We start from the raw sequence: 12,462 nt of genomic DNA, 5'->3' as shown, positions 1-12,462 counted from the left end.
AAAATAAAGGGATTGATTGTATTTAGCAAGACTCAAATAAAATTTATAAAATATTTTAAATTATTTAAAAAATTTTAAATAAAATTTTAATTTTATATTATATTTAATTTGGTTTATATTTTTATTTTTAAAGTTAAATAAACATTATGATTAACGGTTGATTAATTATTCATTTAAATGTCACTAGATATTGATATGTTATAGTAAATGATAGTGTAATTTGTTGACGTGACATGATAATGTAAAATTTAGACTTGATATTAGATTGATGATATTTTCCAAAATATATTTATCAATTAGTAAATATTAAGTTTGATTTTTTGATTGATTCAGTTTGAAAATTTTGTTATTGAAAACCAATTGAATAAATTGTTAGAATCAAAATATTTGACCAATGAACTGAATAGATCAATCAAATAGAACAATTTTACTCGAATTTCATTTGAATAGGTCAAAGTCATTTGATTTGGCCCATTTTATACTCACCCCTAAGTAGGATAGAGCATAAGAGAGAGAGACAGATTTCTGAAATTTGAATATAAGAAATACTAATTGAAATTGAAAGAAAGCATGCGCGGATAAGATGAAATTTGAATAGCATGCAAAGCAGTCATTCCTCTTGCTCTCCAAGCCTTGAAATCAACCTCATCACTAATAATTAATATTTTTGAATGAAAATTTTAAAAAAATTAAATGTTTTTCTTTTATGATTTTTAATAAATTTTAAAAATTATAAAATTTGTCATAGTTGGAATTTTCTTTTCTTTCTTTTTGTATTTTTTGAATCTCATATTGCTTTTTTTTTCAACAATTGATAAGGCACTCGAATAAACTGAGATGTCTATATTAAGTTTGGAATCAAACATATAAAAACGAAATGAGTAAGGATATTGAAATTAGATGCCCCACTTAATTAAGTCATAAAGTCATAGTCAATCTATTGATGCCCCACTTAAGATTCCTTTCACACATTGATAACCTTTGGACAAGTGATCACATATTTTGAAGAAAAAGTGGAAGGCCTCCATTTATATTTTAAGATCAATTAATATTTGTTTACTAAAACCATTTGCAAATTGCAAATAATAAAAAAATGTTCCCACCATAGACATTTCACTTTTAATTGCAAATTGCAATTAAAATATTATTTTGATTTGTCTGTTGTCTATTTTCACTTGAAGTTGGAGTTGTCTACTTTCACTTGAAGTTGGAGTAGCGATAATCATGATAATAAAATATTTTGAATTCAAATACGATGATTCTCGGGGTTATTTAAAATATAAACTCTAAGCATAATTAATGAACAAATTGTACATCTACATCCTACCTCAAATATCTAACTCAATAATTATTAATTAAAATTAAAATTATAAACCCTTTTTGCTTAATTGCTGAATAGTGTATGAATAAAAAAATGAAAAATAAATTGTCTGAAAAAAAAGATTGCCAACTGGACTGTTGTCTTTTCCCCCCACGGAGGACAACAAGTTTGCTGACCATCTTGCGAAGCTGGAATTCGGAGATCCACCGAGCTCATTCAGATTTGTAATCCTTTCATGGTCGATACTTCTTCTGGTTAATGTCTATTCGGGATTTTGCGTGACTGGATTCCTTTCTTTTTATTTTTTCTCCCCGTTGTTTCGGCTTTGTGGAATTTTGCGATCTTTGGTCTTATTAAAAAAAAAACAACCGCATGGGGCGGACATGACTACTCTAGATGGGAAGCTGCTGAGGTCCAAGTCTTTGCAAAGTCTTATTTAAATAAAAAATATAGAATCAGATCTTAAAGTATTAATATTATTATCACTAGACGTATTGTACCGTTTACATCTTCACATGACTATGTAAGAAATTGTAATCCACGCCTAAAAAACCGTCTTTATAATAGTCTGCGAGTCAACTCCAAAGAGAAATCATTGAGCCAAAACAACAGTTAGGGAGTGTTATTTTGCAACTGCATGCTCTCCCCACTGATGAACTGAGGAAGAAGACTCGTTTTGTTTATCCCTGTGAGTTGAGTATTTTAATAACTTCATTATATGAAATTCCCCATATATATACTTAATATTAGGTGCAAATTAGGTAGCTTGGGAATCAAATTTAATTTTCTTTTTTTGTTTGACAGATGGAGGCCCATAATGTTTGTTCGAGCGCCATTGTTGCTCAAGTTCTTACTGGAGAAGATAATTATGAAAACTGGAGAGCTTGCATAAAAAACTATTTGTGGGTTAGAGATCTGTGGGACGTTGTGGAACAAACCTCAGAACCTTCTCAGCAGGAAGATGAGGCTGAATTCATGGCTTGGAGTAAGAGGAATGTGTCTGCTTTGCATGCTATTCAAATTTCATGTGATCCGATCATGCTTTCTCATATTAGAAACATGACTTCGGCTAAAGATGCTTGGAACACTTTAGCCCAAGTGTGCCAATTGCCTATGCCCCAAGATGCACCGCAGATAACCGAAGATGCACCACAGATTATCGAAGACGCACCACAGATAACTGAAGATGCACCACAGATTGTCGAAGATGCACCACAGATAACCGAAGATGCACCACAGATAACAGAAGATGCACCACAGATACCAGGTCTCTCTCTCTCTCTCTCTCATTAATTAATCTTTGAACGAAAAAAAAAAACAAAAATGGGGAAGTAAAATGTAATTTCGTCTTTTACTTCTTAAAGTAAGAAAACAAATCAGAATAAAAAAGATCAAGTGACATGTGATCACAAGTATGGTTTGATGAAATGCTAAAAAATTAAAATTTCAGAATAATTTCGATCAACAGTTGTCAAATTATACTATACTTAGGCCTAATTTGGCTTTGTTTTTGAGGTTGAAAAAACGCACGTACGTTGAAAAGTGTTGGGGAGAATGTTGTGGAATGTGTGATTTGAGTTTTTTCTGAGTATTGGGCATTATACCTAAAAAGATAATTTTAGAGAGTTAAAATGTTTAAAAAATGACATGATATTTAAAAGTATACAATGAGTTATTTTTTATATTTTAAATAATTTTTGTTAAGACATATTAAATAATAAATAGTAAGGCTGCCCCTTTGTGAGCTATGGACCCAATGTAAAACATGAAGAGCTGATTTTAGCTAAAACAAAAGTAATAAATGCAATATGAGCTCCTTGGAAAGGTTATTTTGTTTATTTCTAACTCCAATAGTTTCACCCAATTATACCTTGTTCCGTATCTTATGTTTTCCCTCATTTGGTTGGCAAATGTCAAAATCACCAAAAAATAAAGTTTAACTAATCCCAACCCCCACAATGATATTTGCTATTTTCATACTTGATGGAATAGCCTCCAAAATTCTAAGAACTAAATTACCCTATATAAGTTTGAAAAATTACTTTCTTTTTCTTCTCATTTTTCCTTAATCTTTCTCTCTCTTCCCATTCTTGCCTCTGTTTCTTTGTTTAACCTCCAAGTCGGCTATGGCAATGACAAAGATTCCAAGGTCAAATATGGTTAAAAAGTATCAATCTAGTACTCTCTGACCAAATCCGATCTAGGAGCCATCAAATCTAGGGTTCACAACCTGATCTAGGGTTGAAAAGTGTCGGATCTGGCACTTCCTGGCTGTATTCGATTGTAAGAAACGTCGATTTAGCGCCTTAGTGGCCAAATTCAGCCACATAGTGCGTTAGATCGACACCAACAGAGAAGAAGAAAGGAAAAAGAAAAAAATTAAAATAAAAAAGTTTAAATTTTAATTATTAACTATAAAAAATTAATATTTTAAATTAAAAAATTATTAAATTATAACTTTACTTAATTTTGTCTTATGGTATAAATTTTACTAAATTATATAAAAGCTATTTTTGTTTGTTGAAAATAAATCATATTATACTAAAAAGTTTAAGTTTTTAATTATATATTATAAAAAATTAATATTTGAACATTTAAAATTAATTAAAATTATTAATATTTTAATTATTATAATATTTAAATTATAAATAAAATATTGATATTTTAAAATGTTAATATTAAATTATAAATAAAATATTCATATTGTAAAATATTAATATTTGAATTATAAATTATTAATATTTAAAATAAATTATAAATTATTGATATTTAAAATAAATTATAAATTATTAATATTTAGAAAATACTTTTATCTTTTTATCATCTATTCCTTATTTATTCTAAAATTATTTTTACCAGCTAAACATTATGATAAGTTATAATAGCCATTAGTACCTTATTCCATTTTGTCAGCCAAATTATATAATAACATTTCTATTATATTCCTATATTATTATATTTCCATAAAATACTTATTTTATTGGGTAAAATATGTAGATCCCCCTAAGTTTTAATTAGAATTCCAGATGGCTCCACTAATTTTTGAAATTGACACTCCGTCTTAAAAAAATCTTCCGTTAGATACATAGGTCCAACCGTTAATTAACATAATGTTTCCGTTAATTTGATGACGTGGTAATATTGAAAAAATAATTTTACTTTTTATTAATTTTAAAAATTACTATTATATAATTTTTTTGTAAAAAAAAAATTAAGGGAGCACTAATCGAGAAGGAGCACCGATTTGGTCCTCCCAATGTAGGGGAGCACTAGATCAGTGCTTCCAAGTGTGCTCCCTTCCCTTGGGGAGCACCTGATCGATGTTCTCTTTCCTTGGGTGGTCGGCCAGTGAATGGACATTGTTCGCTGATTACATTATTTGAGAGAAAAAAAGAGAAAGAAAAAAAATATTTTAATTTTTTCATATTTTCTATTAATAGTGATTACATTTGTGAATGAACTGTTTATTTCGAAAATTAATAAATTTAATTACGATTAAAAGTTAAAAGAGTCTAAGTGTTTTATCGTATTTTATTCTATTCTACAGATCAAATGTGGCCTTGTATTTTGAAATCTCTTGACAAGACTTCTGCTTCTCGACACCCTTCCCACGTCTGATGACTCCTTTGTTCTCTCCCAATGCTTCGTGACTCCATGATTTATGTCTTCTTGCCTCCCACTTTCATTTCCTTCTTGTCTTTCAAGTATTGTTCTAATAAGCACTTATCTTCCACCCCGACAATACTAACGCAAACAATAAACACAATTCTTTCTGCTTCAATGCTTGCCCTTGCCGGTGTCTCTAATACGCTGTTAGCCTCCACTAACATAAAAGCTTGGTCAAATCTTTCCCTTCTGTATGTGCTTTTATCTACCGCAATGAACTTAACCCAACGTTCTTTTTTAGCCGAAACATATTATTGTGGCAAGTGTAAAGTAGGACTTCACTCAACCAAACCAATACCCTTACCTGTCTCGCTTTACAGACAGTTGAATAAGGAGACAATGCTTCGAACCACACCTTAAATAGTTCAAGGTATTTCTCCAGCAGCACTTCCATATCATCTTTATCCCCGAATGTGACAAGCACTGCCATACTTTCAAGCACCCTAACTTGAGCTGAAATGCCTTCAGCAAACAAGCCCCATTGGATGACATTGCATGAAATTTTTGTTCTCGATCTCCCCACTGCACTGCACTTCACCAATGCCATTTCTTCCTCAGGAACTGTTGTTTTGATTGTTATTCTTTTGCCATGTCTTTTATGAGCCTTGGCTTAGTCTGGTTCCTGTTCCCGTGCACTTTTCCAAACTTAGATTCCTAGCTCTACTTCATTTGCTCGACATGCTTGCTCACCTTTTTGCTAATCTTCTTGCCCTCTATCCCTTCCTCCATGATGTTTCTTCTGCTACTTTCACCTATAACCACCACTTTAAAATACCTACCATCCAGGTATTTGGAGATAAATCGGTACTTTGAACTTTATTTCTCCCGTTCTCACTGCTCTCACTCTCTTTTTATCATTCTTCAGCATTATAACCCTACCATTGATCCTTTTCTGATCCTTCCATCTTATTGGGGTTAGCATTTCGTACTCCTCCCGGTACTTGATGAAAACAAAGTTTGTAGCCTTCCTTTTCTTCTGGATGCTCCACCTTGGTATATAAACATCCATCACTCGTTTATATGTCTCAACAACTCCTTTGAGTGCAGTCCGTAAAACCTTTTGCTCAAGTTATCAACGTAAATAGAGTGAAGTATCTCCAGCGGCCTTTGGTCGGTCATCCCCCTATGTTCTCCCATCTTTTTTAAGATTTTTTTGACGGAAGGAGCAAACCTTGAAATTGATTGGATAGAGAAAAAGTTGAGAAGGATTATCAATTTAAATCCTTATTCTTTTATTTTGTTCAATCTAAGGTCATATACTTTTATTTGGAGTGAAATAAGTTTTTATAACTAATTGTTGACTTAGTGAAAATGTCACTTGTCATTTTATACTTCGCGAATGACAAGTGACATTTTGAATAATGATAATTAATCAACTATTAATATAAGGGTTTATCTGATTTTAAATAAAAATATAAAAAATTGATTAAATGTAATAAAAATATAAAAAATTATTTGAATTTTTTGTTAAAGGGTTTTTTCGTACATTATACGTTAAAGAAAAAAATAAGAGTAAATAAGTAATAAAAAAATATAGTTTCAGTAGTTATAACTTTTTCATGAAAATTTTCATATTATAGTGATGTTAGCGTCATTATACAAAATCTAAAGTTGTTCAACCTAAGTGTTATGCATATGTCTGTTTACTAAATGAAAATGCAGCTTTCCAAAAAACTATCACATTAAAAAGATTACCAGTCTTTAGCATAGTACTCGAATGACAATGTTGTGCGGTGCGATAGGTCGCAATATATATAAAAAAAAAAAACAATTTTGTGTTGTGGCAGCAGTTGGAGATGTTGAACGCACTCGTATTTTGGCCTTCCTCGAGGCTGTTAAGAGATGTGATTTGGAAGCCACAAAGAATCTATTGAATGCCCACCCGCATTTTGCCAATACTGAAATTCCAGGCTCCGGTCAGACCACCCTTCACTTCGCAATCTTCGAAGGTCAATTGGAAATGATTAACGGATTGCTAAACACAATGTCAAATCAATACCTGAAAAAGCGAGATTTCTATGGTCGCACAGCTCTTCACTATGTTGCCATGTCATCTGAAAACGCCAAGGTTGCCCAAAGCTTGATCAGAAAGGAGAAGCAATTACTCACTACTCCGGATAACGGTGGAGAAATTCCACTTAATTATGCTTGTTGGATAGGCCATAAAGATATGACTCACTATCTATACAACATGACTCCTCGAGAATTTCTACTCTCACAAGGAAATGAATGTTATTCAGCGGGGCTGGTCGTTGAATGTATTCGTTACAAATGGTTTGGTAAGAGTGACATAGGTTGTACAGTTCTTTATTTAATGTATCTTGCCACGGCGTATATAATTTTTTTCAATATTATTTCACCAGATGTTGTCTGGCATCTGCTCCGTGATCATCCAAACTTAGCATTTGCTGAAACCAAAAATGGATTGAATGCTGTTTCAATACTATCCTCTCAACCTTCTGCATTCCCTAGTGGCAATCGGCTCTCATTTTGGCAACGCTGGATCTATTCTTGTCAGTATCACTTCTCTCTTCTTCTATTACATTAGTTTTCAATCTAATTTCTCTAATAATTAAGATAATCCTTTTTACAAATTATATTTCACCAAAAATTGATAAATAAGTCAAAAGTTATTATTTGTTCTTTATCTTTTCCCATTTGACAATTTTAATTTTATAAACAAGTAAAGTTATTATTCATGTAGTTTAATGTAGACAAGAAAGTGCAAAAGACATTTAAAGAATAAATGAGTTTGCACCTAAGCATAAAAAAAAAAAAGTGGTGTATGTATAATACATCACAATATAATCTAACAACAATATTAAAATAGTTCATTGTTGTTGCAGGTTTAAAGGTGAAACAACCGTCTAGTGGAGACGATTTTCGTATAAATACTTACGAACTACAAGATCGAAAAGAAACTAAAAACTTTGGGATGCAAGGTATTTTCCACTTTATGATTTGAATTACAGAACACTTCATTCCTTAACAATATTTGGTTTGTTGATAATAAAAAATTTCTTTTTATTTTAGAAGGTTTCTTTTGTAATATATATATATATATATATATATATATATATGTACTTGAATATTTAGTTCATTGATTGGTGCATGATATTTTTATATACACACACATTCACACAAAGAGAGATATTTACATCTTTCCTATCTTATGAACCTTACTTTCCCCTTTCCAAGATTCGAATATAAGATCTTTAACCATAAAAAAAAAAAATCAAGTTTCATTTTACAAAAAAAGGATTATGCATTTGATTGGTGGAAAAGAAATGAAGTTTCACATAAAAAGGAAATCACATAATAAAAATATATGAGTGGGTATTCGACTCAGTTTATGGATGAGTTTTTCTACTGCAAAAGTACAAGCGTTAAACTCTCAAAATTTATAAAAATTTTAGCTTATGTGAGAAGTCTGCTTGAGTTTTCTGACAAAGTTATAGATCAATTTTTTTCTAAAAAAAAGTGCTAATGAGCAATAACAAATATTTAATGAGACTTCACTATATTCTTACTTTATTCTTCAATAATTTATAAAATTATAGAGAGAATTATATTTTTTTTCATATATATAGTCATCTTTTTTATTTGGTTCTATGTTTTTCTTAATTTAATTTGATTTATTATTTTTAAGTAATACAAAATTTTCTTTATTTATTTCTTGCACTCTAAAATTTATAATTTTGTTTAATAAAATTGAGCTTTTCATTTATAAAAAAATTAAAATATGATCAAATAGTTTTGTACATCCTATAGCACTTATGCGTTAAGTTTCCCAAACGCTGTTTCAGTTTCTCTTTACAATACATTTAGAAACAGTTCTACTTGAACAACACTTCTTACCGAAGATTTCAACTTGAAGATCTCATATTCAAATATTTGTAAGATGAGAAGATTTTGTAAGGGTAGAAGAGATCCTATGTATATAAAAAAAAATCTTAAATTTTTTAGACAATTAAAGAAAACAATGATGAAGAAATTGGAATCTCAAATTTAAATTTTTCCATTTTATCCTCACTCAAATCTTCAACGAATAAATTATAGCCTCAAGTTTCTCAAACTTTATCTTCTTTACATTGGTGTGTCTAAATCAGAAAATGGGTTAAATTGTGCAGTTGCAGGGCAGCTACTTGGATTGTGGTCAAATCTCTTAAAATTCTTTGGTAAGTTCCTTGAGCACTTAAGGGCGTTTTTTGTTTGTTTCTTTATATATATATATATATATATATATATATATATATATATATTTCAACTCTTGCCATAACAACCATTTCTTCAATTATAGTAATTAGTTAAAACCTATATCTATTTATGTAGGAATCAAGCAAATATATGATTTAAAGCAGGCCCACGTATATGCCCATGAGATTCTGCTTTTGATGTCTAAGACGATAACTACAGAAACCAGTCAACTTTCAGTAGTGCGTGAAGCAATCTTGAACGCTGCTCGGTGGGGGATAACGGAGTTCATAGTTGAAATCGTTAAATCTAATATTGATTTATTGATGACTCTTGACTCGGACCTAAGAAGCATATTCCATATTGCAATTGCACACCGACAAGAAAATGTTTTTGGCCTCATATATGGGCTTGATAATGCCAAGTATAATTTTATTCCTTTCTGTGATAAGAACGACAATAATATGTTACATTTGGCAGGGGAACTATCACCCGAATCTCAGGTTAAACTTCAACAAATCTCAGGAGCAGCTCTGCAAATGCAAAGAGAACTACAATGGTTCAAGGTCATCATCTCTCTCTCTCTCTCTCTCTTTTATAATTCCTCATCTGCAAATGCAAATGCAAAAAATTGCTACAAATTTGCATCTTCTCGCTTTCATTTCTTTCTTTAACTTGTCCGATTGATTACTTCAACTTGTTGGCTGCTTTGTCTACACGTACTTAGAGTTTCTCTTTGCTTTTCTTTGGCTTAAAAGAAGAAAGCAACATCTTAATAGAATAATATTTGAAAATATAAATTAAAATAAAAATTTATACATGTTTTAAAATCTACTATCAGTAGCCTGATTGAATGAAATACTTATATTCCATTTGTAAGTTTTAATGCTATTTAATATGCATGCAACAAAACTTGACGGACACTTGTTGGGGTAAAATGATAAATAATTACTAAAAATGTTAAATAAATTATTAAGAATAATACTTCAATGATTTTTTAAAATGTGCTTTTAAAAATTATAACTACTTTTTAAATCCTTCATCTAGGGGAAAGAAGAAAAATTTTATTTACCTTTTTTTATCTTTATGAAAAAGGAAAGAAATAATTTGACAAAACAAATAATGCAAAAAGATTCTGCAAAAAGATTCAACAATTAGCTTTTATAAGATATTTAACTTTTAAAAGTTAAATCACATAATGTTATTTAAAAAATAATAATTCAATCATATATTACAAGCGATATTTTTAATAAACATATAATATGAAAATGTCTCAAATTATATATTTTTTAAAGTATTCACGCACACACACACACAAATAAGAAAAAAAATTAGAAAGATTTAATATGACCTTATCTATCTATTTTTATTTTTAGAAATAAATAATAAAAGAATGAAAAATGAAATATTAAAAATAGAACTAATAATAAAGATTATTACATTTTTTTTCTCTTTCTCTCAATTTTCATATCTCCTTCAACGTAGTGCACACAATTATCTAACTATATGTCTATATAATCAGTTGCATGTTTTAGCTGCAGTACGTGCATAAAAGTTCATGATGCAATGGAGTCATAAAAATTAAAGTTTATTGAAAATTTTTAAAATTAAATGATTAAATTTAAGGTGTTACAAGGTAAATTGCCTAATGTTTTCATAATGTTTAATTTAATTTATGATCTAAAAATTCAGTTTTTTCATTCACGATCTCTTGAATTTGTTTCAAACTGTGTTAATATGCCATTAACATAAGAAACATATGGACAAAATTTAACATGTGCCACTTAGATGAACATACATGTGATAAATTCTGTCCTCAATATACTTCTCTCAGCAAGTTGATAAATAGATATATTTGAAACAAATTCAAAAGACTAGGAATGAAAAACTAAGTTTTTTAGATTAATAAAGAAATGAAATATCGTGAAAAACTCATGGACGAATGAACCTTAGAATTTACTCAAGCATGTCATGTTTAATGAACAAGTATATATGAAAAAGGAAAAAACCCTGAGTTATCTTTTGGCTTTAATGTATAACTATTTTCTTTTCATTGAAGTCGAATTATGCTATAGCCTTTCTCAATCCAAATGGGACAAAATTTGCCATCTAAGTTTTAATGGTTGTATGAATTATGAACACAGGAGGTGGAAGGCATTATACCACCTATGCTTAAACTACATACAAATGGAAAAGAGGAAACTCCTTATGAAACATTTGATCGAAGCCATGCGAATTTGGTGAAAGAAGGGGAGAAATGGATGAAGGATATTGCGCAAACCTCTACGGTTGTTGGCACTCTTATCATCACCATTATGTTTGCTGCTCTCTTTACTGTTCCCGGAGGTCCTGATCAGGACACTGGTGTTCCCTTACTCTTAAGAAAAAAACTTTTTAAGATATTCATAATATCGGATTCTATTTCTCTCTTTGCTTCGACCACTTCGGTGTTGATGTTCGTTGGCATCCTCACATCACGTTATACAGCAGATGATTTCCTAAAATCCTTGCCCAACAAATTGATCATCGGACTTTCCTCTCTCTTCATTTCTATTGCAGCAATGATGGTAGCTTTCTCCTCAACTGTCATTATCATGGTAAAGGGCCAATTAGAGATTGTTATTCCGATCGTTTTGCTAGCCGGTATACCAATCGGTCTCTTTGTGTGGTTGCAGTTTCCACTTCTTGTTAAGATTTTTATCTCAACTTATGGACCAGGGATCTTTGATAGGAAAATGAAATGGCTCTAGTTAATTAGAGGTATGTTTATGTTTTTTGAAGGATGTGTGGAATTGTGATTGTCAGTTATACTAATTTTATGTTTGGTGTCAATTTTCAAAGACATGGATGGGGAGGATTAAACTCCTCAACCCCCCCCCCCCCCCCCCCCCCCCTCTATTTTCTGTTTCAGTTTCCTATTACCCAAACTTTGACAAGCCTGGATTTTAATATATCTCCCTCTTAGATATAAGAGAGTTTACCAATGGTGTTTCAATATATGTAAACAACTTCAACAAGTTTTTCAGAGATAAGTAATTTCCAAAGCGCAAAACTCAGGGCAACAACGCGATTCTTCACATCTGATTCTTCCACCAGCCACTTTGATTAGCAGTTGCAGTTGCCTCCCTAGATAGCCTTTTTTTGTTCCCAATTATTGAAAGCTGAACTGAAGATGTTATTTAAAGAAACGATTGACGGACAGAAGAAGATTGAGCTCGTGACTGCAATTAAAGAACAAAGAACCAGAAGGCTTATTCATTGATTGAGTCAAGGAGGAAGGA

General features: G+C 30.7%; 1 protein-coding gene across 3 annotated transcripts; it reads left to right on the top strand.

The window, feature by feature from the left end:
* Positions 1-1,548: 1,548 nt before the first annotated feature.
* Positions 1,549-12,053, top strand: LOC18603951 (uncharacterized). Of its 3 annotated transcripts, none has more exons than XM_088804290.1 (8): positions 1,549-2,009; positions 2,126-2,588; positions 6,778-7,266; positions 7,351-7,500; positions 7,834-7,929; positions 9,118-9,165; positions 9,320-9,747; positions 11,326-12,053. In XM_088804290.1, exons 2-8 carry the CDS (start codon positions 2,126-2,128, stop codon positions 11,929-11,931), a joined length of 2,280 nt encoding a protein of 759 aa, XP_088660416.1. In that variant the 5' UTR covers positions 1,549-2,009; the 3' UTR covers positions 11,932-12,053. The 3 variants fall into 3 exon arrangements, with proteins under 3 accessions (XP_088660416.1, XP_017972471.2, XP_088660417.1); XM_018116982.2 differs by having other exon boundaries at positions 6,775-7,266; XM_088804291.1 differs by having other exon boundaries at positions 1,551-2,009; positions 6,775-7,266; positions 9,662-9,747.
* Positions 12,054-12,462: the final 409 nt, after the last annotated feature.

This window comes from Theobroma cacao, chromosome 3 (assembly GCF_053813885.1).
Source record: "Theobroma cacao isolate CCN51 chromosome 3, ASM5381388v1, whole genome shotgun sequence".
NCBI lineage: Eukaryota > Viridiplantae > Streptophyta > Magnoliopsida > Malvales > Malvaceae > Theobroma > Theobroma cacao.
The sequence above is the reverse complement of the archived record's forward strand: the minus strand, read 5'-3'. Positions and strand labels throughout refer to the sequence as shown.

What these genes read in the sequence shown, in the direction of transcription:
- LOC18603951 (XM_018116982.2), top strand. Translation starts at nt 2,126, where the DNA reads ATGGAGGCCCATAATGTTTGTTCGAGCGCCATTGTTGCTCAAGTTCTT. An exon ending in TATTCGTTACAAATGGTTTG is followed by an intron (nt 7,267 to 7,350) that starts GTAAGAGTGACA and finishes TTATTTCACCAG; the next exon opens with ATGTTGTCTGGCATCTGCTC. An exon ending in GAGAACTACAATGGTTCAAG is followed by an intron (nt 9,748 to 11,325) that starts GTCATCATCTCT and finishes TTATGAACACAG; the next exon opens with GAGGTGGAAGGCATTATACC.